Source organism: Oryctolagus cuniculus, chromosome X (genome assembly GCF_051225735.1).
Source record: "Oryctolagus cuniculus isolate XC-2025 breed Fujian yellow rabbit chromosome X, ASM5122573v1, whole genome shotgun sequence".
NCBI lineage: Eukaryota > Metazoa > Chordata > Mammalia > Lagomorpha > Leporidae > Oryctolagus > Oryctolagus cuniculus.
The window spans coordinates 113,554,897-113,582,338 of record NC_142888.1 but is presented as its reverse complement, the minus strand read 5'-3'; the positions used below and the strand labels follow the sequence as shown (position 1 = coordinate 113,582,338).

Here is a 27,442-nt window from a genome sequence, read left to right as displayed (position 1 = left end):
GTCTCTAAAAAGTTCTGTCCAGGAGAGTTTATTGACTTTATAAACATGGCACTCTGGGCTGACACTGGCAAGTTCCACAATTGCGAGATAGCTGCCACCGTGATAGGTGCTTTTGTGACATACTAAAATCCAATCCGTCTTGGATCCACTAAGTGAGTATCCATCTATTTTATTCACTGAAGTGTTACCCTATGAGATATTTCCTGTTTTTCAAAAAAACTGCAATTTTAAGGTATCCATGGGGGAAAAATGACTTTTTAAAAAAGAGTTAAGCTGACTATTCCATGAATCCCTTCCAACTGCTTCCAACTCCCACTCCCCAGCCCGCCCGCCCCACACTGTGAAGCTAGACACTGGGTCTGCGCAGCCCGAAGTACTGCCTAGGCCGTCAAGTCACTTCCTACAGAATCCTGCCAGCACCAAGGTACCAAGCCTGAGTTTCTGTGAGCTCTTAACGTCTTTAGACATATGCTATTTTGTTCCTTTTCCGCTGAAAAAGAAATTTACACGGGTAAACACACACCAATTATTTAATTTGTACAGGACAAGAACTGAGACTAGTTCCTCCGACTATCCACAAACAGGGTTCCCGTGCCAGCAAACATCGAGAGTGTAATTTAGGGAGAAAGGGAAAAGAAAGGAGCAGTTGCCGGGTACTCACCGCAGCTCAGCGCCTTCCACCATCTGAACAGCCCCAAACTCCTGCTGTGGGTTCCATTCCCAGGTTTTTTTATACAAACACATGTTCAAGTTGTTTGGATCCTGTTGCCATAGGCAACCAAATAGCAGAGAGTGAGCTAAGGAAACCACACCCTGTGTCTCCAAACCCGCCTGGGCGAAGGCTGTTGAACTCTCACTCAGACCCTGGTCAGTCTCGGCAGCCAGCCACCAAGCAAAGGAAGTCAGGCCACGGAACAAGGGCAGCACTGCTCCAAGCCCTGGCGCTTCTGCCCCATGCTGACACATGCACCGACCCCTTCATCCCCACGGAGCAGGCAAGGGCACCAAGTGAGTGGCACTCTTTGGCAAGGACCACTGCTGAGGACAGTTGGCTCAGAGCCGAGACTCAGCAAGAGCACGGGCTGGTTCATGCTTGTACTTTTCCCCTAAAAAGAACACAGGGATGTTCCCTTAGGCAACAAAAAGGGGACAAATGTGACCCCAGGGCCTCTCGCATTGAGCTACTTTCGGAAGACAGCCTTTCAATTGCCTTTAACTTCCACGTTTACAGACAAAAACACCCATCACGGTGGCAGCATGTGGAAAATCACTCTCCTTACTTCATTCCTGCTGGTCTTTCCTGTGTCACATAGAGTTCTTGGCTTCTCTGTGCCATAGTGAAGCCGTACTGTCAACAAAGATACGCTTTCTTGTTAAGAGCTGAGAAACCAATAATATCTAGTCAGAGTAAATGCCAGGAAATTATGAGTGGCTCCTAAATGCCATCTGGCAGGAAAACAGAATTGTAAGATTAGATAGTACTGGCTTCCTGCTTGGCTAGTAGCCATTGGTGGGTTTAGCCTTACAGAGACTCTATACTCTTGAACCATATTAGGAAGTCCCACACTCTCCCATACTGGTCTAACCTGCCAAATCTTTCTCACGTCAGAAACACACACTCTGAGAACTGCATGTTATAGTACCAATGCCAAGTCCTTCACTGCTTACCTTTATAGTTCTAGAGCATGAGTCGCTCACATCTAGATAATGGAATAATCCGTGGCTCACCAATGAACATGGAAGTAGCAAAGTGTGTTAAAGTGCTAGTCAATGAAGCTGCTCACCACTGTATCGTTCCTCTAGCACAAGGTCTTAAAATGAGCATAAGTAAAATTAAATCACTCAACAAACCCAAAGTTAATGCTAATAAGAATCCTGGGGCAGGTATTTAGCCTGGCATGTTGAGACACATATCAGAGTGCCTGGGTTTGAGTCTCAGCTCCGCTCCTGACTCCAGCATTGTGTCAATGCAGATCCTGAGTGGCTGTGGTGGTATTCAAGTGACTAGGTTCCTGCCATGCGCACTGGAGACTTAGATTGGGTCCCTGGCTCTAGGCCTCCACCTGGTCCAGCCACCCAGTCTTTGTAGGCATTTGGGGAGTGAATCAGTACATGAGAGACACTCCCCACCCCCACCTTTCAAATATATAAAAATTTAAAATAAAAAAATACTGTTTATGAAGAGACTTCAAAATGTTCATGGAAATAGCACTAAAATATGTTTATTTTGGTGCCAAATAGTTTTGGAATCCATGCACTTTTTTTCATAATACACATTTTCCATGAAGTTTGTGAAGATCCGTTATATGAACAGATTTCAAAAACGGTTTGCACCAAAACAAAGTCCTTTTTAAATTCCATTTTCCACTAACATCTTGAAGTACCCGCATAGATATGCAAACAGATGCCAAAGGCCATATTCTGTTAGAATTGATTTTGACAGTTGACATAAGTCATTTTTATGTGTGTGGAAACACTCATTAATCAAGATAAAATAGGCATTTCTAGGAATGTTGGCCTTGTTGCCTAACAAGTCAAAAGGCGAGAAATTCTCAAAGTGTGTTAACGATGCATATGTCAAATTCATGAACTTTAGTACTTTTTTGCAATAAATCGAATTAAGTGGAACTTTGGGCAACCCAAATTAGCTCAACTCGTGTTCTTCTAACCTTGTGATTATTTGGTACAGAAATATTTCAAATCTTTATATCACCTGTTTAGGAAGAAGTTGTAGTGATATATCCTTACTGAGATAGTTATCATACCAAAACTTGACAGAAAACATGGATGATGTGTGCAAGATAAAATTATTTTGCTATTACTTATCTTCAAAGAAGCTAATGACTCTAAGAAGTCAGCCTATATACGGCAATGGTGAGAGAGAGGTTCCTAAAAGAATGCAAATATCCCAAGTGTTGGGCTCCACCAGACTGAGCCACAGTTCACCTTGGACTTCAGAAGGAGAGAAAAGCTTGCACTTACTCTTTTCCTTTGTTAGAAATGAGCTGACAATAGAGAAAACTGAAGATGGCATTTTATCTCTTCTTTGGAGGTCTCTTTAATCTTACTGAATTACATGTGTTTACATGTTTATCTCAAGGGATAATTTTTTTTATCCCTTGTAGTTTCTGAGTACATGAAATTTGAAACCTTTTAACCTTCCAAAAATTCCAGATATTTCTGTCTTGACCTATTGTTATCTGGGCAAGTGTGTTGCTTATAATCAAATGAAACATTTGCTAAATATAATTACAATGACATGTTTGTCATAAGCTTTCTGGCTAATTTTACCATCTCAGTATGGCCCTTATATGTACACAGTTTCTCTGTCAGAGAGAATTCTGTCAATACACTTAGAATCTCTTGGTAAAGAATCCACAGTCTTGTGTACAGGAGTCACACAGTACAAGCACCTGCTGCTTGGCAGATGGAGATAAGTCTCCACCACTAAGCTCCCACACCTTCGGGATGTGGATAATCACAATGTATTCTGAGGCTTGATTTTGTCCATGTGAAGCTTGTTTTGGGGCAACCCTGATTTTCTTTCTGTGAGGACTTCTCTCTTTCATGGACCTATTCTTTTCTGCCTTCATGGAGCTAACACAGTACAAATGCTATTTCCTGATTTTTATTTATTATTTTAGCTTATATTAAATTTATGAGAGAGAGAGAGAGAGGTTCCATTTTTGGTTCATTTACCAAATGGCCACAACAGCCAGGCCTTCTGAAGCCTGAAGAAATAGAGCACCCAGCAGTGAAAACAGCACCCATATGGGACATCAGCATTGCAGGCAGTGGCTTAACCTACTGTGCCACAACCCCAGCCCCTATTTCTTGATTTTTAAAATTGTCCCCCATGACCCTAAGATGCTGAAGTCTAATTTACACCTTAGGGTCACATAAGCTGTCCCTTGGTTTTAAAAGAAAACTTCATGATAAAATAAATTTAATTTAAGAAGTTTTAGAAGCTTAGTTAGAATGCAGTTAGAAGTGTGGCTGAGTGATCACATTTTAGAGATTATTAATAGATAGTAGGCCTGACTTTCTATGTCTGCTTCAAAAGACACATCATTCTTCACTTAATAAACAAGCTTCCTCTTTCAGGAAAATTCCTGAACTACATCCAACAGGCTAAGAGGTACCTAAACAAACCTCAATATCTCAATAAAAAGTTCAGGCTTGCAATTGAATTATGTGCATATACAAGTGATATAACATTTTACAACTTTTGTTTGCTTTTTATTTTCTACTATAAACTTCTTATTAGAGAAGATTCAATTTGTAGTTAATAAGTCTTGTGTTTTATGCGTATTTTCTCATGTACTTCTTGCTAATGTTCATTCTTTCCTCATGCCTAAGTAGCTCAAAAATGAGAATGTTTAAGGAGAAAGCAAATATTTTGATGAGGTAGCATGTTTGTAAGGACGTGTTTTTGCCAAGTGGTCTCATGTAGTGTAAACAACGAACACCAACCCAAATGGAAAACAGTTTCAGTTATTTCTGGCCTGCTAATTGCAAAGTCCGACATACCAGTACATCAGTGACTCCACATGCAAATGTTGGCTTCTAACGAAAGCGTATATTGCTTTCCTGAGAATATTCAACACATGGAGTGAAGCCTTTAGCTGATGAATAGGCCACTTGTGCAGCAAACATGCCAATGCACCTGGAGGTGTCGTCAGACATTTGGGAATAAATACCTAAATAGCTGCAATGTGATGGAGCTCATGAGTCATGGCTGAGAAGTAGTTGTTCACAGAATCCCATAGAAAAAGCATAAAGTGTTTTTTCCCTTCAAAACAGAACATGCCCAGAATGATTCAATGTTATTAGCAACTTTGCTGGTATGCAGCATTTAGGAAAAAAACATCAGTTCCTTTTGGGTCACTGATGTATAGATAACACTGGTTTTAGATTATATTTAGTATCAGGAAGGTTGGGTATAGATTATTAAATGAAATATTATATGTCACAATTTCTATTAGGGCAGATTCTCTGACACCATTTTGCCCATATACAAACCTTTTCTTAATGTTGCTCAAATTTGTGCAGCATGTCCTGTCTTTCCTATAGGAAAAGGTGCTTCCAACCTGACAGCAACAGAATATATGTTTGTAATTTCTCCGGTTGTGGTGAAGCAGTAGGAATTTGTTGGTCATTAGAAGTGCAAAACGTTCAGTTTCATCCTCAACTCAACCTCCTGACTCCTGAAGTCAATCCAATTTGATCATTCTCCACTCATCCCACCTGTCTCAGTTTCCATCCCTGCGCTGAGAAAAGACTGAAGGGTATATGGAACCTCCTGTGGCACGGCTGCTGAAGAGGTTAATGGCTCTATGAGACGGCAAATGAGCTTATTTCCCTCCACACTCCCATCCTGGTCCGTGACTTGAAAGGTCAAAGGATAAAGGAATGGAAGCTACACCAGTCTGCAGACTGAAAGTGTTCAATGTCAAAAGTATAATGTTTGCCCTTGAAATGTCCTCTTAGTAGGTAGATGGTCGTTAAAAATAGATTCCGATCCAATGATCCTAACCTCTTTTTTGTGCATGTGAAGTCCATTTCAGGGCAACACTGATTTTCTGCTGATGAAAACTTCTCTTTTATTGACCTAGGAAGCTAATACAATAAAAAATGCTGTTTCCTGATTTTGAAAATCATCTAAAAGGTATAAATAATTGGTCTAACCTAACAGCAGCTGTAGCCTCCAGATTCATATAAACAAAAATAACAGGATTTTGTGCAACTTAAAATTCAAGGTTTGGTATGCTATAAAATATATCTCCTTTTAAATGTATCTTCCCATTCTGTCACTTAGTTAGTAAAGAAAAAGTGGAGTCGCTCTACCAGTGAACAAGCATTCAAGGTCCATTAGGACAACTGGTACAGCTGAATAGTCTGCCCATGTCCAGAAAATGTGTATGCTGGCCGATAAACCACAATTCCAGGCATGCAGTAACATGTCTGAAAAATGGCTTCTCAGGGTTGGGAGGAAATAAGCAGACAGCTTTTGAATAGTTGCGTATGGGAAGACGCTGCACATAGATTCATTAAAGTAAGGCATTCCATTGCAGCACATTTGCTTTAAAACACCAAAAGAGAAATTTCCAATGTTGGGATATCGACAGGCAATTACAAGTTTTCAAAAATAATTTTCCCCAAAAAACTACCACCAATAAATGCTTTGTCCCTTAATCTAAAAGCTGGGAGATATAACAAAGTGTCTGTTTTCCTCCCAACCGCTACTTCACCGGCTCCAAGAAACGGAGCCGTTACTTAGGCAGTGTCCAACAGAGCAACAGCCACATTCCTGGCTTCGGGAGAGGCAAGCAGTAGGCTGACTTCAAAGAACTGGGCTTCTGTCCTCCCTAATCCATGGGTTTCTTGTCTATGGCCAAAATGATTCCTTTAAATCAGCTTACAAAACAGAGCAAGACTTATGATCACGACTGTAGGGGATCCAAAATTCCGATCCATTTCAGATGAGAACAATTAATAACATAATTGTTCTATCAAAAGGATCCTATGTGTTTCTTCGTGAAGTTTAAAAACACTGTTCAGAGACATGGAAGATGTGGCAAGTCACTACAGACTTTCTTAGTTACAAATATTTCTTTCCCACTCCATATTCGATTTACCTTTTCCAAACACCTTAAAATAGATTTAAAGCACTGTCAAGACAAAGAAATGTATTTTATAAAAATAACCAAAGATTTCTAAGCAAAAAAAAAAAACACCTCTTTCCTCACATAATCTCTTTTCATTTCATAGGATGTCCTGAAAAATGTAAAGCATAGTACCATTTATATATATATATATACACACACACACACACATACACACACAAAAAGTAAATCAAACTGCTCATTTTACTGGAGTGAGAATTATCTTTCATCTTGGAAATAGCATAAGAAGACAAGGATAAAAACAGACAACCATAACATATTTACTATTTAGCCATGACTAAAATCATTTAATTAAAAATTGTATTTTAGCCAAGTGACAGATTCATCGCCCTAACAAAATTGTGCTCAATATGAGATAAACAGAACATGAAGCTTTTTACCTGAGTGTCGATGGGAAGCCATGGCTTAGAGACCAAGTTCAGGAGCGGCACCTAGACCAGTCTTCCCTCAACCCCAGCTGATAAGGCTGTGGCTCATTTGTGAACATACATTTAAGGGGAAGCGGCTAACACAAAAATAACCGAAGCAGATGTCCCACCCCTCCCCAGAGATCACAACCTTAATCCCACTAGAAAATTCTTAACCATTTTAGGTGATCCAAGGGAGAAGAATAGGACCCAGTAAAAATACCAAGCGCTACATATAAATACCTGCAGGGCTACTCAGCATCCAAATTAGCTCCAGAGCTAGAGAGGCCACATAGAAAGTCATCCTTGTACCGGAATAAAATTTGGACTCAGTGCTGGCATAGCTTAACGCTGAGCCAACCTTATTAATCCACTTTATATGCTTCAAGAGTTTGCATTTGGCCCTATAAATAATACATTTTTGTGCTGTTAATGATAAAAGTAACTGTCAGAGATAGAATTACATTACCAGTGTAATCAAATGGAATTAGTAGTGATTAAAGCATTATAGATGCTTAACTCTATGTCCTCCTTGGCATGTACCACAGATGAGCAGACTACTGAAAAGGGGAGCAATTCTAGCCATCCCATCTCCCTAGCATCAGATAGACCAGAACAGGATGCAGAGACACAGATGCATATCCACACTACATATGCAGAAGTGCTTTGCCCCACAAACTAAGTCTCTTGCTTTCCACCCCTCAAGAATGATAAAAGTAAAAGCATGAATGAAAGTGAAGGCATCAACTAAACATGCTGTAACAGCTCTCTGTTATAGGACTGGAGACTGGCAACCAGAAATGAGCTTGAGAAAAAGCATGCAAGTCCCTCCAGGACCCCTGCCCTTCTCTGGCCTTACCCCTCACCCCTCTCCCACCTGACTATGCCCTGTCCCCTCCTCAGCACAAAACCTCTCACAGTTGCTTCTCAACCCCTTCAACTCTTTTCTCTAAGACAGCTGATCAGTGAAGTCTCCTTTGACTACCCTACTTCAAACTGCAATCATGCCACCCCCAAAACAGACTCCTACTCTTCTTCCAAATTTGTTGCTCCCCATAGTACATAGGTCCTTCTACCATGGCAGGCATCACTTGAATTTCTCTCACTAGTCTGCTTCTCCCTTGTGCTTCATGAGGGCAGGGATTTGGGGAATCCAGCACCTTGAATTCTGCCCAGGCCCCAGGAGGCCTTCACAAACTATTTGTCAAAAGGATGAATTCAAAGAAATTTAAAATGTCAGTCAAGACCCCCAAAATAAGGTTGCACCTAGAATCCTGAAAGTGACTTTGACCACTGAACTTCAAAAAGGCAGCTGACTCTCACTCTGGGACAGGTCTTGGGCTTAGTATCTTTATAGTCACTTGTTTTGTCAAAAGTGCACATTACCACCCCAGGCTCTATGCATCCATCTCCCCTACCAGGCTAAGAGCTGGAGCAGGGCTTTGCCTGTCGTCATATTCCTACTGCACACAGTAGGTAAACAGATAAATGAATGAACAAGGTTTCCAATTCTGTGTTCTTCCAAACTTTATGGAAAAGTTTCTCTGAAAGATCACTGAAAATTGCCAGTAACTCATGGTTAGCTAGAGAATGTAGTAAAATAAAAGCCAGGACGTTACAGCAAATGCATTAGCTGGGGTGAGGCATTTGGCATAGCAATTCAAAGGCTACTAAAGATGCCCACAACCTAGGGCCAGCATTGTGGTGTAGCAGGCAAAGTTGTGCCTTGAAATGTCAGCATCTCCACTTCTGATCCCGCTGCCTGTTAATGGCCTGGGAAAAGCAGTGGAAAAATAGTGGAAAATGGTCCACATGCTTGGACCCTGGCTACCCACATGGGAGACCTGGAAAAAGCTACTGGCTCCTCTCTCCTGGCTTCAGCATGGCCCAGTCCCAGCTGTTGTGGCTATCTGGGGAGTGAACAACTGATTGCATTCTCTCTCTCTCTCTCTCTCTCTCCCCCTCTCTTTCACTCATTCTCACTCTAACTCTTTCAAATAAATGAATAAATCTTTAAAAACAACCATACCCACATCCCACACATCAGAGGGGTTCAATACTCAGATCCAGCTCCTGACTCTAGATTCCATTAATGTGGACTCTCTCAGCCTCTTAAAATATTTTTTTAAAAAACTAATATTTCTTTTAAGCAAATGAGCCTGGAAAAACAAGGGCTGTGGCAATAGTCTCCCACCACACCTTTCTAGTCTCTTTCCTATCCTAGTGCAATAAATGACAGACTGATCAGTTTTAATGATAGTGCATCCTTGAAATATAATTAAACTTTTCACCTGGGAAAATACTCTTATTTCATTAGATGCTTAAACTTCACAAACCATAGAAAATTTTATATTTTAGTGTGGTATATTTTCATGCAGAGTCCATATGTTTTAAGTGTCTGAATAAAAAGCTTACTCCACCAAATGCTTTCCTTTGTGATGTCAGTTCTAGTTTCAAGCTGTACAATGAGAGGTGTATCTTTTAGCAAACATAGACATTCTTTTCTGTGTCTGATCCTTTTGAAAAGCAACAACTAGGGGCTGGTGTTGTGGTGCAGTGTGTTAAGCTGCTGCCTGCAATGTGGGCATCCCATATGGGGCAGCAGTTCAGGTCCTGGCTGCTACACTTCCCAATTCAGATCCCTGCTAATGCACCTGGGAAAGCGGAGGAAAATGGCCCAAGTGCTTGGACTCCTGCCACCCACACGGGAGATCCGGTTGCAGTTCCAGGTGCCTGGCTTCAGCCTAGCCTAGCCCTGGTCATTGCAGCCATTTGGAGAATGAACCAGCGGGTGTGTACTCTCTCTGTAATTCTACTTTTCAAATAAATAAATAAACAAATAAATAAATCTGAAAAAAGGCAACAACCCAATACATATTTACAAAGTTAACAAATAAACGTAAATCTATTTTGCCTGAAATACTAGAAAAATACAAAGACAAGAAAATTACTTTCTGACCATTAATGAATCAGTCAACTATGACAAGGCAGTCTGAGCTGGGATATGGGTCCAACAACTGCACTTACCCCAGCTGCAATTTACATCAACCAAGCAACTCTGCCTTCCTACAAACTCCATGCATGATCACTGCTCTGACACCTGTCCCCACTACTGATGTCCTCCAGTCACAATACCCAGCCGTTTCACAAGCACAGAAGAGAAAAGGCTCTTTCCAATGTGGAAAACAATTTCTCAGAACAGTCAGTAACTTCTTCCTGTCTTTTATCCATGGCTCAGAAAGCTTGATGGGTATTCAGCAGATCCCAAACACTCACTAGTTTAATTGGGGTCTGAGCCAGTCTTGTTACACATCAATGGTATGATATTTAATAAAATCCTGAATGATCACTATACTGTTTACAAAGTGCCTTAAAATATCATCAGTGGAGTTGGCTGGCATTTGGTGAACAACTCTCTCTAGTGTCGGAAGGCTACGTTTCAGAACTTCTAGTCTCTCAGGCACAAGCAAAATCAGGATGATTTTTCAGTGAGTGCTAGGCATCAAAACCTCTAAGCTCCCTCTTGCATGTAATCCTCTGAGAACCATTTACTTCAGAGTTTATCTAAACATCCTTCTCTTCCAACATTGTGCAGATGTATTACAGTCTACCTGTAGATTAATGCCACCCTATACATTCATTTATTTTGTATGACAAACACTAACTGAACAGGTGTTCTACTATGTGGTGCAAGATATATTGTGGGTTACAAAGAATAAAATGGAGTCCCAGTTTACTACCAAGTATGCCAAAATAAATATATAAATGATTGCCATGCATAGCAGAGCATGAGAAAGTAGTAGAAGACAGATATAGTATTATCAAGATGTTTTTAAAGATTTATTTATTTGAAAGGCAGAGGTACAGAGAGAAAAGTATCATGGAGGGAGGGAGAGGGAGAGAGAGAGAAAGAGAGAGAGAGAGAGAGAGAGATCTTACGTCTGTTGGTTTAGTCTCCAAACAACCACAACAGCCAGGGCTAGGCCAGGCTGAAGCCAGGAGCCTGGAATTCCATCTGGGTGTCCCATGTGGGAAGCAGGGCCCCAAGTGCTTGAGCCATCTTTTGCTGCTTTCTCTGGCACATTGGAAAGCATTAGAAGTGGAACAGCCAGGACTCGAACCTGCACCCACATGGGATGCCAGCATCACAGCTGCACCACAATGTCAGCCCTAATGTTATCAAGATTTATCACAGGACGAGATCACATCAGGTTTGGGGATCAGGAAAGACTTGATGGATGGCATGGCATTTGACTTGTTGCTGAGGAACGGTTCAGACTATAACATGCAGGCTGGTGCCGCGGCTCACTAGGCTAATCCTCCGCCTGCGGCGCCGGCACCCCGGGTTCTAGTCCCGGTTGGGGTGCCAGATTCTGTCTCGGTTGCACCTCTTCCAGGCCAGCTCTCTGCTGTGGCCCCGGAAGGCAGTGGAGGATGGCCCAAGTGCTTGGGCCCTGCACCCGCATGGGAGACCAGGAGGAAGCACCTGGCTCCTGGCTTCAGATCCGTGCAGCGCGCCTGCCGTAGCGGCCATTTGGGGGGTGAACCAACGGAAGGAAGACCTTTCTCTCTGTCTCTCTCTCTGTGTAGCTCTGCCTGTCATAAAAGGAAAAAAGAAGCCGGTGCCACAGCTCACTTGCCTAATCCTCCGCCTGCGGCGCCAGCACCCTGGGTTCTAGTCCCGGTTGGGGCGCCAGATTCTATCCTGGTTGCTCCTCTTCCAGTCCAGCTCTCTGCTGTGGCCCAGGAAGGCAGTGGAGGATGGCCCAAGTGCTTGGGCTCTGTACCCGCATGGGAGACCAGGAGGAAGCACCTGGCTCCTGGCTTGGGATCGGCACAGCGCCAGCCATACCTGCCATTTGGGGGAGTGAACCAGCAGAAAAGGAAGACCTTTCTCTCTGTCTCTCTCTCCCTGTCTAACTCTGCCTGTCAAAAGAAAAAAAAAAAGACTGTAACATGCAGGGAAAGAAGAACATTCCAAGAAAAAAGCATACTGTGATCAAATGTATAAGAAGAATTCAAGGCTTGCTCCAGAAGCAGGATGGAGATGGGGGTGGGCTGGGGGGTGACAAAACCACAGGATAAGAAAGTGATGGAAGGCAAAGTTAGAGACAGGAAATTCAGAGCACAGAAGGGTGCAAGGGAAGGGTGACGATATCAGATTGATGCAAGCACTGATGAGGTTAGATCTCAGAGGAAGGGAGTCTGGAGGCAGGGTGGTAGCCAACACGGGCACTGCAGATGAGATGTTAGGAAGGACTGAAGGAACAAGAGGTGGTGGCAATGGGCCTCTAGGAAAGATGAGATGGAAAGGGCACTGTGAGGCAGGATTGAAAGGGTTGGTTAGCTGTAAAGGAGGGGAAGGAGTAAAGGATCCCTCTGAAATTCAGATTGTGGCTGATATGGAAAATAATGGGAAGTTGGGAAGGTAGAGCTAGTATGCGGGAAGGGGGATCCTCCATTTTGGACTTTCCAATGAGGTTCTTCAGCAATGTCAATAGTGAATTCCTTTTAATGCAGGGGTAGGGAATCTTGCTTCTGCCAAGGCCCATTTCAATATTTGTAACACCATTCGTGGGCCATACAACATTATCAACCTAAAAATTAGCCTGCTACAGAGTTACCGAATTTCGAGTTCTGCCTCAGCAGGGCTAGACCAAATGATTTAGTGGGTCTTATAAGTGGTCAGATGTTCCCACCTCTGCTTTAATGGGATGCAAGTTGTTAATAGAAAGACCAGTAAGATGACAATGGAATACTGTTGGAGGGAATTCTTGCACTGCAATATAATCCTAGGTGTTTCAACTCAGAAACACCACTGGCAGGATCACATTTTCAAAGCTCAAAGTGGTAGGGCTGGCACTATGGTGTAGCTGGTAAAGTCATTGTTTGTAATGCCAGCATCCCATATTGGGTGCTGGTTCATGACCTGGCTGCTCCATTTCTGATCCAAATCCCGGCTAATGGCCTGGAAAAAGCAGTGGAAGGTGCCCCAAGTGTCTGGGCCTCTGCCACCCATGTGAGAGACCCAGATGAAGCTCCTGGCTTTGGCTTGGCCCAGCGCTTTCTGTTGCAGTCTTTTGGGTAGTGAACCAGCAGATGGAAGCTATCTCTCTCTTTCTCTTTCTCTCCCTCTCTCTCTCTCTATCTATCTCTGTAACTCTGATTTTCAAAATAAACCAATCTTTCAAAAAAAGGCTCAAAGTGGGCCAACTAAAGAGCCAAACATAGCATCTGCTTCATCTTAATTTTTTGACATTCTTTTTTTCATGCTTGCTACTACTAAATTAATACACTGCAAGCATTTTCCTCAATAAAGTCTTATCAGGCTACTAGTTCTTCTGCCAACAATTTCTCCTGAGTGACTCCAACTGCAAGATTAAGGCATCTAGTCATGCCCTATGATATGGTGTGATTCAACGTTGAGCTCTTCGAAGTATTTCTTGTCCTATGTACTCCTGCCAGAAAAACCCCAGTACAGACAGCTTCAGCCATCTCATGTTCCTGTCAATCTTTAAGGTGGGAAGAGTACTTTTTCCTACTGACAAGTCCAATTGTGCAAAGTCACTGCTTAAATGTCATAATTCATATCATACCCGCCAAAGACTAAAATGAAGGAGCACCCTCAGAATCACATGAGGGGTGAGTTCATTAGGCAAGATGCAAATGAAAGCAAATCCTGAATTGTGCCTGCCTAAAAGGATCTCTGAATCTCAAAGAAAAGGAAAGTGTGGCTATGAAAAGAGGAAGAGCTATTACAAGTGTGATAAGATGCATGCAGTGAGACATTCTGCAAACAGCAAAGCACCTTGAAAATGCTCGTTAAGTCCACTGAAGGCCTGTTCATTTCAAAACTGACCAGGGCTTAGGAGGTTTCCCTCAAGGATTGAGACATTTAAACATGTGCCATGGCCTCCGTCATTTGATTTTTGGAAAACATCACCCCATGATTAGTAATCTTTTTTTTTAAGATCTATTTATTTATTTGAAAGTCAGAGTTACACAGAGAGAGAAAGAAAGGCAGAGAGAGAGAGAGAGAGAGAGAGGTCTTCCACCCACCAGTTCACTACTCAAATGGCCACAGTGGCCAGAGCTGAGCCTATCTAAAGCCAGGTGTCAGGAGCTTCCTCTGGGTCTCCCATGCAGGTACAGCGGCCCAAGGACTTGGGTCATCCTCCACTGCTTTCCCAGGCCATAGCAGAGAGCTGGATAGGAAGTGGAGCAGCCAGGACTCAAACCAGCGCCCATATGGAATGCAGGCACTGCAGGCAGCAGCTTTACCCGCTACACCACAGTGCCGGCCCCCATAGCCTTTTTAATTCTCCCCTGTCCTCAAAGTCTGCCCTTTCCTGTGTTTTTAACACACTCTCATAAAGAGGTAGGTACTATCCCAATCACACCCTAAAGACATTTTTAGGGGCTTCTAATCAGAAATCACTATCAGGATGACTGAACAAATAGGACTTTCAAAACAATGTATTATGATGATCTCAGATTTAAAAAATGGAGGTGACATTTGAAAGAGAAGTTAAGAGAAAAGCAAAAGAAGAAAATAAATAGAAACCAGAATTAATTAAATATATAATATGAATACAAATACAGAATCTCAAATGAAGGGAAGATGAATGCTTCGTGAAACCAAGAAGCTGGTAGGGACAAATCTTTGTCATACTTTAGGTGTTAAAATTCTCTTCCAGTCTATTTCTACCACCCACTTGTGATATATCTGTTTTATTTCCATGTTGCCATGTGCCATGACTCAAAACACCCTTTCAACCCTGCTAAGTCCTGGCATTCACCAAGCCCACCTGTTAGGGACATTTCAAGCTTCCATTAGATGCTTGAAGGCTAAACATTCCATGAGCCTACTCTGTAATTTACTCAGCTGATTAATAGCCATAATAGGAAAGAAGAATGAATCAAATGCGCTTCAGTCCATATCTTTATTCCTACTGCTGATGACTAAGACCACTTGCCTTGCTCAGAGATGTTACCATAATTTTTCCTAATTCTTAGCGTGAAATATCAAGAATGTAACATATAATCTGTTTTCATGTACCAAAGGGCTCTAATTGATGCATTACTTTATTACTCAGTGGTGTTTTCAAACCCGAAACAGGGTAATGCTAGAATTCAAGGTAAAGGTTGGAAAAACTTATGAGTGGTTGTGTGGGTTTGGTCAGCAGAACATCTGAAACTAACATGGAGCACACAAGTGGGAGTATGAGCATGGCAGGTGAAAGACACCAAGCAGTGACCTGGGTGTCACTAAAGAAGTCCACATTTTGGTAGACAATAGAGTTTTGATGGCAGGAGCAATCTGGATTTCTGGAGAACTGAAAAAGCAAATAGAGTTAAGAGCTTGGTTAGCTCTCATCTGCCAAGCTTCCCTGAGGACTGCTATTTGTCTGCTTGAGCAGTGTCTCAATCTGGATTCCATGTAAGAGTAACCACAGAGGGACCAAGGAGGGTGGTAGCCCACAGTGATTAGTGTCTGACAAAGCAAACATAAGTAAATTTCTGTGGCAAGAACTCAGCTACTGTACCACGTCTTCTGCGAACAGCCAGTGCTAGGACCAGAGTGATCCTAAGCTGTTGGTGTGTGATCTGTTGTTAGATTACTAGCCCAACAGTAGTTTGTCTTCCCTGTTAGTCAGTTTGCACTGAGTGAGGACAAAGTATAGCTTCCTCTAAAAGCTTTATGTCCACCTTCATAAAAATTGCCTAATGACAGAGTTGGAAATGATCTTCAATACCATCTACATCAACCAACTCATTTGAACATGGGAAAACTGAAGCCCAGAGATGGGGAGATGACTTGATTCCCTGAGTTAACAGCAGCTCCAGATCTAGAATGTGGTTGTCTGCACTTGCATTATGAAGGCATCATCCCTGGCATCCTATCAAGCTGTTTCCAGCAAGGAGTCCTTACTCATTATAATGCACAACCTGGGAATATTGTTTATAGTAAATGGGGTTCACAGTCCCTTGACTTTGGCAGTTACCAGCAGAGGCAAATTTGTGTCACAGACCCTGAGACTAAGGGATAGCTAGGTGACTTGTAGATGAAAACACTTTGTAGTTTCTCCCATGCTATTGCAAGAGTGAAGTCAAAGAGACCACCATACACTTGGGCCAAGATCACTGGAAGCAGTAGTTAATGTAAAGCTAAGAGACAAGGTCAAGGTTGAATGGAGAAGCAGATCTACCTAAAACAGCTGACTCTCAAGGAACAAAATGAGTGATTTCAATGTTCTTGAAGTCAAGCAGTACATCCACCATGCAAAGCAGCAAGTACATGACAGAGAATGACAGGAACATGAAGTCCAGCAAACAAAATGCAATGGGAGTCTGAGACAAGAACAGCAGAAACCACTGAAGGACAGGCACTTGGAAAGATTATACTACATTTGCCTCCAATCCCAACCCTTCTTACGAATTTTCAAGCAGTGTGATAATCAAAGAGAACAACTATGTCAAGTATGTGCCCAGTGTAAATAAAACCAGATCGTACAAGATAGAGAAAACACAGAGTGATGGTAATTATTTTATTGCTGTCAATGAAATGTAGAGAAAATGGATCAGAATGGATCATATACATTTTTGACAGCTTCCATGAAAGAAAGTCAAGGTTTAATTTTCTGATTGGTTGACCATTAATACTGTTAGTTCCAACACAAATAATATGGAATTTTTTCCTGAGTTTAAACGAGTGTGTCTATTTTAAAGTTGCATGAGAACATAGTATAGTGGCTAAGAGCATGGAATTGGAAGTAGGATGTTGAGAAAGAGATGCAGCCTCCACTACTTTCTGGAAGTATGGCATTGAAGACTTTTCCTAAACTTCCCTGTGACTCAATTGGCTCGTGTGCAAAATGAGGATAATAATGGTGCCTATATAATAGGGTCACTGTGAGAAATAGAGCAGTAAATATTTGTAACACTTTGAACAGTGGCTGACACACAGTAAGTACTATATATTATTAGTTATTCAACTACTCTCTAAAAATACAGCTGCCCCAAGCAGCACATTCCTGCAAGCAGACATTATCCTCCAGTTTATCAACCCACAGGGGAAAAGAGATAAGAACTTAAGATCTTGACCAAGAGCCTAGCTGTAAGGACCATGGGCCTGAGAACTGTTAGAATACCAGAGACAAAAATTTCAAAGCCCTAGGGACTCTGAGCTTAAGTTGGTCTGAAAGAGCAACAGTGGAAGGAGGCTCCCTGTATCCATCAAGCAGCTCCAGTTAGAATGCAGATTAGTTTTGTATTAGGTGAGTTAATACTGAATGAATGCCACAGCCACGGACCTGAAAGATCTATTTTGCTAGGCCACTCACAGGATGGACTTAGCAGCTGCTTGTGCTGAGACATAGCTTGGGAAAGCATAGCAACCCCTTGAGGGTTCAGATACTGCAGAACCAAAGTAGGCACTGTCCACCCCAGTCTTCAAAGATACACTGTGGTCAACCCCCCAGGTTAAAACAAGTAGAGTTGGGAAGACTGTCAGAAAACTGTCATCTGACCAAACTGTGAACAGGCCAGATGCTATAATGTCAGTTGTCCTGCTGGATCTAGAACCTCTGAGCACTTAGTGATTATCAGAGAAGTTGTACTGCCAGATGCACAAATTTCACCCCAGAGCCCCAGAGTTAATCCCCTCCCATCAGGAAGGACTCCTCAGACTATGAGAGTCAGCTCCCCCCTAACCGCCTCTCCTAGTGGCAAACCCTGGGGAAGGCCTGCAGCCACAATTCTATCAAAATTCATAATTTAGTGAAAAGAGTACTGAAGTTCTTTGGCATTATCAGTGACAACATGTAACACAACTTAGAATGGAAATAGTTCCTAGGTAGAAACATGTAAGAAAGTTTTTCTTGGTTTTATATGTTTACAGTGACTCTTAAACTTTTTGTGTTCATGAGTTCATCAAGTTTTTAAAATTTTATTTATTGATATAATCTGCACACCACAAAATTCACCCTTTCTAAGTGTACAATTCATTATTTTTTTAGCATATTCAAAAGGTTGGGCAACCATCACCACCATCTAATTCTAGAACACCACCAACAAAAGCCTGGACAGACCTCTTAGCACTCTCGCCCCCTCACCCAACCTCAGGAACCCACTACTCCAGTTTGTGTCTCTAAGGATTTTTTTTCTTCTGGACATTCCATATCAATGGAAGAATACAATATATGACCTTCTGTGACTGGTTTCTTTCACTTTCCAGACTGTTTGCAATAGTCATCTGAGTTGCAGCATGTACTCAGTACTTGACTCCTCCTCATTATGACTGAATAACATATCATAGTATAGACACACTGCATATTGTTCTTCCAGTCATCAGCTGACAAGACATTTGGGTTTCTACTTTTTTAGCTATTATGAATAATGTTGCTGTGAACATTCGTTTTTGCACAGATTTACCTTGGTTTTGAATATATATTTTTGAAAAAGTACATAGGAAGGGGCCGGCACTGTGGTGTAGTGGGTAAAGCCACTGGCAGCAGCACCAGAATCTCATATGGGAGACCCGGCTGTTACACTTCCTATCCAGCTCTCTGCTATGACCTGGGAACACAGCAGAAAACGAGCCAAGTCCTTGGGCCCCTGCACCCATGTGGGAGACCTGGGAGAAGCTCCTGGCTCCTGGCTTCAGCTTGGCCTAGCCCTGGTCATTGTAGCCATTTGGGGAGTGAACCAGCAGATGGAAGACCTCTCCTCTCCTCTCCTCTCCTCTCCTCTCCTCTCCTCTCTCCTCTTGTCTCTTCTTCTCCTCTCTTTCCCTCCCCTCCCCTCTCCTCTTGTATTCTCTCCTCCTCTTTTCTCTTCCCTTCTCTCTTCTCTTCTCTTCTCCTCTTCTCCTCTTCTCCTCTCCCCTCCTCTCTCTCTCTCTCTCGCTAGCTCTGCCTTTCAAATAAAAAATAAATCTCTTTAAAACAGTATATAAGGCCAGTGCCATGGCTCACTTGGCTAATTCTCCACTTGCGGCGCCAGCACCCTAGGTTCTAGTCCCGGTTGGGGCGCCAGATTCTGTCCCGATTGCTCCTCTTCCAGTCCAGCTCTCTGCTGTGGACTGGGAGGGCAGTGGAGGATGGCCCAAGTGCTTGGGCCCCTGCACCTGCATGGAAGACCGGGAGGAAGCACCTGGCTCCTGGCTTCAGATTGGCACAGCACTGGCTGTGGCGGCCATTGGGGGAGTGAACCAATGGAAGGAAGACCTTTCTCCCTGTCTCTCTCTCACTGTCTATAGCTCTCTCTCTGTCTCTCTCTCTCTCTCACTGTCTAAATCTGCCTGGCCAAAAAAAAAAAAAAAACATACAGTATATAAGCATCTATAGTGAAGATTTCTCTGTCCCTCCTTCTCCCTACATCTAGTACCCATCTTCACTGATATCCAATAATATCATTGTTGTCTTTGTGTTTCCAGAGATACTGGGCATATAAAAAGTATGTAGCTATATAAATTTTTTATTTTTAAAAAACATAAATGATGTACACTAATGATGTGCACTATAATACTCTTCTGCAGCTTGCTTTTCCTATTTATTCAATATTCTTAGAGAACCATCCACATCAGCACATAAAAATCTTTCTTTTTTTGACACATACACAGCATTCAACCGTGTCAACATAACACAATTTACTTAATCCATTGCTTATTGAAAGGCACTTGTTTCCAGTCTAGTTACTTGAAATAGTGTTAAAACATGTAAGCGTTTAAAAGATGAAATGAAACTACTATAAAAAGTACTAAGTTTAATCAGTTTGCCTTCCTCTGATACACTATAGGAAACAAGAGTTTTGATTTATAAAGAAATGGAAAAAATAAAAAGATCCCAAGTGGACCAAGCAGCATCCACCAAAGCTTACTGAAATGGCAGGTTATTTGTGTTCATACAGAGAAAATGCCATCTGGAAATCCCACGCCAACTAGGCTTCAGTTGCACTCAGCTAATAAGCCACTTAGAGAAGTGGATTTTGAAAATAATTTTTAATATTTTTAACTAACAGAAAAACTGTGCATAGTTATGGGGTACCATGTGATGTTTCAATACATGTATACATTGCATAATGTTCAATCAAGGTAAACATATCTATCTTCTGAAACACTTAAGAGTTATTTGTGGTGAAAACATTCAAAAGTCCTTCTAGTATATTTTTAGAGAAATATACAGTGCATTATCACAATCTATAGTCACCCTACAAGTTGGGCGCGAAATTATAGTTAGATATGAGTAAGAAGTTCTGGAAGTGGATTTTCTGATTCCAGGTCTAGTACTCTTTGCACTAAACCACAATGCCTTGCCAACGAATTTTTAAAAATGAAAAAACATAAGCTTATTACAAAATGCTTACAATGACAACATCCACAACATATATGCTCACGTAATCACCATGACAGACTCATGGCAAAGCAGGATCTATCCCTCCAAATTAAGGAAACACCTTAATGTTCCATCAGCAAGTCTTTAGGCTGAAAAGCTATCAAGTACATATGGTATTTGACTTTCAAATGTTCATGTTGTCTTCTCTATTTTAAAAAACGAAAGGTGGCCTCTCAGCTGGGGATTATAATGGAGCAACCTGAGCTGGGCACAAGCCCTTCTGGACTATTAGACTGGCACCATGTCATCAATGCATACCACCAGGGAAGTGCACAGCTCTGAGTCACAGATCTGACCTTAAAACTGCATGCTGGGAGAGCAAAACACCATCCTCCCGTGTTATATAAATCTGTCACGGATTTTTTCAACTATATCTGTCTCCGAGTTTTAAATTAAACCTGTAATTGTCTCTTCTTTAAAGCAGAAGAGTATCTCAATGTCTATAGCCTCAAAGATCAGTCTTTTCTAAAATGGACATTTATTCTTCAAAGGTCACATAACTAACTGAAGCCAGGAGACCAGTGTTCTATGGCTGTTTGTCACTAAGTTACCAACTTAGATTGTACTTCTCTGTTTCTATAGACAAAGGAGAGAAAGAAGTGTCACCAGCACATGATTCCAATCCCACAGGGCACTTTAAACAAATTCACTCTTTGGATTTCAGAGAAGGGGTTGATGTTTATAAATCAGCTATGATCATACATAGAAACCACTTTAAAAGTGTGTATACTAGCTATTTTTGTTATGTATTAAAACGGAGATCTCCAGTCACAGTGCTGTAGTAAATTGGGAGTACATCAAGACTACAAAACATTATTAACCTTTAAACTGTCTACTCATTTAATATCACAAGTAAGTGTTAAATGCATATATAAATTAACACATCTGACCAGGAAATTAACAGAGAAGAGATTAATTTAGGAGCTGTAACACAGGATATTTAATTTTTTTTATTTATAGACAGTGAGAGAGAGAGAGACAGAGAGAAAGGTCTTCCTTCCATTGGTTCACTCCCCCAAATGGCCGCTATGGCTGGCGCTGTGCCGATCCAAAGCCAGGAGCCAGGCACTTCTTCCTGGTCTCCCATGCGGGTGCAGAGCCCAAGCACTTGGGCCATCCTCCACTGCACTCCCTGGCCACAGCAGAGAGCTGGACTGGAAGAGGAGCAACTAGGACTAGAACCCGACACCCATATGGGATGCAGGCGCTGCAGGCGGAGGATTAACCAAGTGAGCCATGGCGCTGGCCCCATGATATTTAATTCTGAAATACTTTTAGAAGGTTCAAAGTTCATTAAAACTTAATAAAATTTAGATAACAGTTAAAAATTAGATAACAGTTTAAAAGTCACATTAATTTTAAGCTCTCACTTAATGAAAAGAACAGCAAATTTTTTGGTTGACTTTATTGTGTTACAACTCAAGCCATTACACTCAGAATAAAAGAATCCCAGATATAATCTCTGCCTCTATTGAGTTACTTACTAGTCACTCTTCTTTTTCTTCCTCATGTATGAAATGGGAATGCTAATACCTGCCCTGCTTTTCTCACAGAATTGTTTTAAGAACAAAGTTGAATAATATGTTTACAAGCACTGTATCTGTCAAAAATAATATAAAATTATATAGGTATAAAAGAAAATTACATCTACGTAAATCATCCTTTGTACCTAAGTAGGTGATGTGTTCCGATTTTTCACGTACACCTGATTTTTCACATGACTCATACAATTTTCACAATAAGCACACACACAATTATCAGACATTATAAAGTCTAGTGACATATCACTGGAAAAAAACTGGCAGACTTCATGATACAGCTTCTCTGTATTTATCCCAAACTTCTAAGGATATAGGATTTAGAAAACAGTAATGTGGATATTTTAGCTTTTCTTAAGAGTCTAGCAATTTAATTTTCTTGTATTTCGTTAATATTTAATTCTTTGCAAAGGTACAAGGAACTGGGCGCAAATGTACACCAAGCAAGCACCACATAATCGTGCTTCTTTGCTTTGATCTAAAAATCAAAAGCATACTCCTCTGCATAGTTCTACAGGGTATTTTTAGTTGATATAAGTAACTGACATGGTTGATCATTCTTTACAGAGAAAATAATTTGGAAAACCTTCTACAAAATAAAAAATTAAGGTTACCACTTTTATTCAGAAAAAAATTAAATATGAAACATTTTTTATATCTGTTGTTGAAAGGGCTGGAGCTTTAGTAACAACTTGAAGGAGTGAGTTAATCCTTTTGTCACACAGCCAGGACAGGGTTTATTTTCCTACTGTTATGATGGTAACTTAGAACACACAGGACAACAATATCAAATATCAATTCCCTCCAGAGTTGTAACTTTCTAAATGTAGTAATTAGTAATTTGTCAAGATTATCATTCGGCATACAAATACGCTCTATGTAGTAATTTGAACTTCTGTGCCGCCTTCTATATCAAGTCCTCAATACTATCAAATATAAACCAGGTACTATTTTCATGAACTAAGACTACAGGTGTTACAGATGGATAAAGTGATACATTTAAAAGATTAACTGTCTTGTCTTAAGGGGGGGGGCGATGTCAGACTAAGAATAGAAGCTCAAGTAGTGTCATCTGTCCTAAGCATAAATCTAGAAAACTGTTTCACCTTCCAACTAGCCGTAAGAACATCATGTAATCGATTTTATGTATTTTAAATATGCTTTACAGTACGATAATTAACCTTTCAGATTTGTGAAAACATCATTTGTTTGAGAGCAGTACAATGATATGAACTATAAAATATGAAGTATCCATACACAACTCTTTTCGAATACAATTAAATTCTTTTTTTTTTTTGGACAGGCAGAGTGGACAGTGAGAGAGAGAGAGAGAGAGAGAGAGAGAGAAAGGTCTTCCTTTTCCATTGGTTCACCCTCCAATGGCCGCCGCGGCTGGCGCGCTACAGCCGGTGCACTGCGCCAATACGAAGCCAGGAGCCAGGTGCTTCTCCTGGTCTCCCATGCAGGTGCAGGGCCCAAGCACCTGGGCCATCCTCCACTGCCTTCCCGGGCCACAGCAGAGAGCTGGCCTGGAAGAGGGGCAACCAGGACAGAATCCGGCGCCCCGACCAGGACTAGAAGCTGGGGTGCCGGTGCCGCAGGCGGAGGATTAGCCTATTGAGCCGCGGCACCGGTGAAAAGCTTAATGTTCATGTCCAAGTATACAATAAAGCAATTAATATAAAAAAGAATTCATAAACCTGAGCTATAACAGAATCCGGAGTTTGAAACTTAATTCTTACACTGTATACAGTAAATTAGTTTTATTCTTGGTGATTAGAAAACAATCACAGGACAAGTCAGTCACATTCTGAGATCAAAGAGGCAAGTCAGTGGTGAAAGAATCAAAAACTCTGCAACCCAATAGTCTTCCAAGACCAAAGTCCATGTTATTCCATCAACCCACCAAGTTTTTATGGGTTCTAAAGTCCCATCTCGTGGGACTGGTAAATTATTTCACAGTTCCCTATAAATATATTTTAAAACTCACACTCTGATACATTTAAAATAAGAATGGTTTTCAAAAAGTTCATGGAATGATAAAATTATGTGAGAAGTTCCCTTTTATTGCACTAAAATAAACCTATATTTTAACATCATTTTTCCATGAACTTTTTAAGATTTATTGATTTGAAAGCATTACTGAAAGGAGAGGGAGAGAGAGAGAGAGAGAGTTCCATCCACTGGTTCGCTTCCCAAATGACCACAATGGCTAGGGGCTGGGCCAGGCTGAAGCCAGGAGTCAGGAGCCTTATCCAGGTCTCCCACTAGGGTGACAGGAATCCAAGTACTTGGGCCATCTTCCAGTGCTTTCCAAGGCCATTAGCAGGGAGCTGGATCAGAAGTGGCAGCTGGAACTCAAACAGGTATTCATATGGGATGCCAGCTTCCCAGGTGGCAGTTTTACCCGCTATGCCACAATGTCATCCCCTTTCCATGAAGTTCTGATGTCCTCTCATAAATCTAATCTCCAAGTTCCACATCCATATCCCTCACCTAATCCCTGCCCTAAATATTTTTCTGTTCTTTTTTTTCCTATACATTCACTTTTCTTGGACTTTCCAGAGATTGGTAACATTGCAAAGATCTGTTTCTACCCAAGTAACAGCAGCTAGAACTGACATGGAAAGAACAGGCTCGGCTCCTAATGAGTGGGAAAAACTGCTTTTAATGGATCCCCTGCCAGCTAAACCAAAGGTGCTAGTGAAGACTTCCAGAAGGAAATATACCCAGCCAACCCACTGGGCCAAAGGACAGTGTTTGGACACAATTCTGGGGACTGAGAATGAAAGGAACAACACAGCTTTGCAGAAATGTAGGGAATGTTTCCACATAAATAGGGTCAAAGGTCACTCACTAGAACCTTTCATCTTCATCCCATTCTCCCTGAATTGTAACAAGAGTGGGATTTTTTAAAATAATTTGCACTTATCACATTGACACGGATGTTTGACATTAGAGCCAGCATATATCAATTCAATTCACTGCTCCTCTGTCTTCCAAATGCAATAGATTTTGTGGGAATAATCAATACTTGATGTTTATAACAATTTTTTTTGCAGCATGGTAAGGTTTATTTAGAAAGTGAGAATAACACATAAGTACATGAGGACTTCATTTAGGGAGAGTGGACCAGGAAAGGTAAAAAGGGGAATTTCATACCCTGCTCTGCTCATTCTGGGTCCAGGAGGTAAGGAGAGGGAAAAGAGAGAATGCCCCTCCCCTTCCCCAGGCTCCTTATGAGCTTCGAAAAGGGGAATGGCTACATAGTACTGCCTCCTGGTCCCAGGTAAGGGGAGGTATAACACTTCAAAAAAAAGATTTATTTTTTATTCATTTGATCCTCTTGCATCTCTCCATAAGAAGTGTTAGGTTAGTCAGCTTCTGTCTCTGATTAAAGTAAAATTTACAAGTGTACCCCATCCTTATTTGGGGATCAGTTATGTCTGAGTCACATAAAAGTTCATATTTTAAAATACACCAGTATTTTTTTTCCAACTCCATGCCAGAATTCCAGAAAACCTGTTATTTTTAAAGTAACTCCTAAATTTTTTCCCAGTAAAACTGGGCTGTTTGTTTTACATCTTCTTTCACAGTATTCTATGCCAATTTAGACATATTTGTGCAATGTTCAAAAAGCCAGACATCAAGTTTCTGAAACCCTGTAGGTCTTCAAAAAGTTCTTGAAAATGCATATTATGAAAAAACTGGGGCCAGTGTCGTGGCATAGCGGGGTAAGCTGCCTCTTGCAATGCCAACATCCCATGTCAGCACCAGTTAGTGTCCTGGCTGCCCCACTTCCGATCCAGTTTCCTACAAACGAGGATGGGAAAGCAGCAGAGCATGGCCCATGTGCTTGGGCCTATGTACACACATAGGAGACCCAGATGAAACTCCTGGCTCCTGGCTTCAGCCTGGCTCAGTGTCAGCCATTGTGGCCACTTGAGGAGTGAACCAGCAGATGGAAGATCGATCTCAGTCATGTGCTGTCTCTTCTTCTCCCTCTCTAACTATGACTTTCAAATAAGATAAATACATCCTTAAAAAAAACTAGGCATATATTTCAAATTTTTTGCACCAAAAAACCTTTTAATTCTTTCCATGAACTTGTTAAAATACCCTTGTATGAAGTTAACTAGTAAGGAAATCCAAAAATAAGATTGAATGATAGAGAGCAGAATGGAGAGATGTGATAAAACAAGGAGAGTAAGATATTAATGGTAGACTCTACATGAGCATTACACAGGTGGCTGCTGCGAACTTATTTCCACTTTGAAAATCGTCTTAATAAAATGTCAGAGAAAAACTAAATTATAGATATGTTAAAATCATTAAAAATCAACTGTAGCTACACAGAAGCAGGTACTAGTGATACTGGTTTTCAAAAGGTATTTCAGACGATGAGCACAGAGTGTGGTACAATCTGAAAGGAATGAATGCAAGTGAGTACAACAGCCTGAAATGAAAGAAACCTGCCACATCCACATTAAGGTTTTCTAGGCACAAAGAAATCCTGAAAATCTCAAACTGAATTCCAATACATACACTTCCAGAGTTATGTCGAGCAGTTTGGACCATGGGCACAGAGCAACCCTTTTGAAGGTTCCCTAATGCATTCACACAACCCCATCTGAGGGATGACACTGTAGCCAGCCTCTAGCTTCTCACCCATCTCTCTCCTTCTATGGTAGTTTCAAGTTTAAAGCATATACTCATCTGTCTTCAGATTCCTAAAGGTATTAGAAAAAAAAAAGTCTAAATATAACAGATGGATAAGAGCTCATGGTAACTGGAGACCAAAATGTAACTTCAGCTCTCCCAGACCAGCGCCTTAACACCCGTGGCTTTAGTGTAGCCCTTTTGTCTTTATTCCCTCAACAGAAATATTACTCTGACTTTGATGAATGACAGATAAGTGTTATTCAAAATTTTATTTTAGGTTGACATTAATAACCTTTACTTCCTTTAAAGTCAATCAGTAAGTATTCTCCAGGATGTTAAACTTTACTGTAAAACCGTTGAGTGTGTCTGTTGTTTTTTTTTTCTTTTTGAAAATTGTTCAATGTATTTTTTAAAAATCTAATTAAACATATGGATAAAACCTTTAAAACATTTTTATGAATTTCTAGGATGTCAAGGGAAGGAATATAAGGTGAAAACCATTAGACTAGAAGGAGTCTATTTGTATTCTCAATGTTTATTAAATCGATGACATTTAGATATTATAAACTGCTACAAAACCCTCTCTAGACTTCATATAAGAAAGTGGTATCACACTGGTAACTTACTAATTCTGAATGTACCCTCCCTCTCCCACACACACACATACACTATCTAACTCCACTCATATCTCACTCTTATAGGACCTAACTCCAATCCTTTGCCCCACTATTCACAACATCAATTCTCCAGTTTCA

At 41.2% G+C, this 27,442-nt stretch overlaps 1 protein-coding gene across 5 annotated transcripts in view; it reads right to left on the bottom strand.

The window, feature by feature from the left end:
- Positions 1-27,442, bottom strand: part of FHL1 (four and a half LIM domains 1) — a 70,454-nt gene that overhangs the window by 6,230 nt on the left and 36,782 nt on the right. For 2 of the 5 annotated variants that reach the window (XM_008273253.5, XM_002720323.6), the window contains exon 1: positions 7,067-7,154. The exons of the other annotated variants lie outside the window; for them this stretch is intronic. In XM_008273253.5, the coding sequence (XP_008271475.1) occupies positions 7,067-7,088 (22 nt within the window). In that variant the 5' untranslated portion in view covers positions 7,089-7,154. Of the gene's footprint in view, positions 1-7,066; positions 7,155-27,442 lie in introns of those variants that run through there. 5 annotated transcript variants of the gene reach the window in all.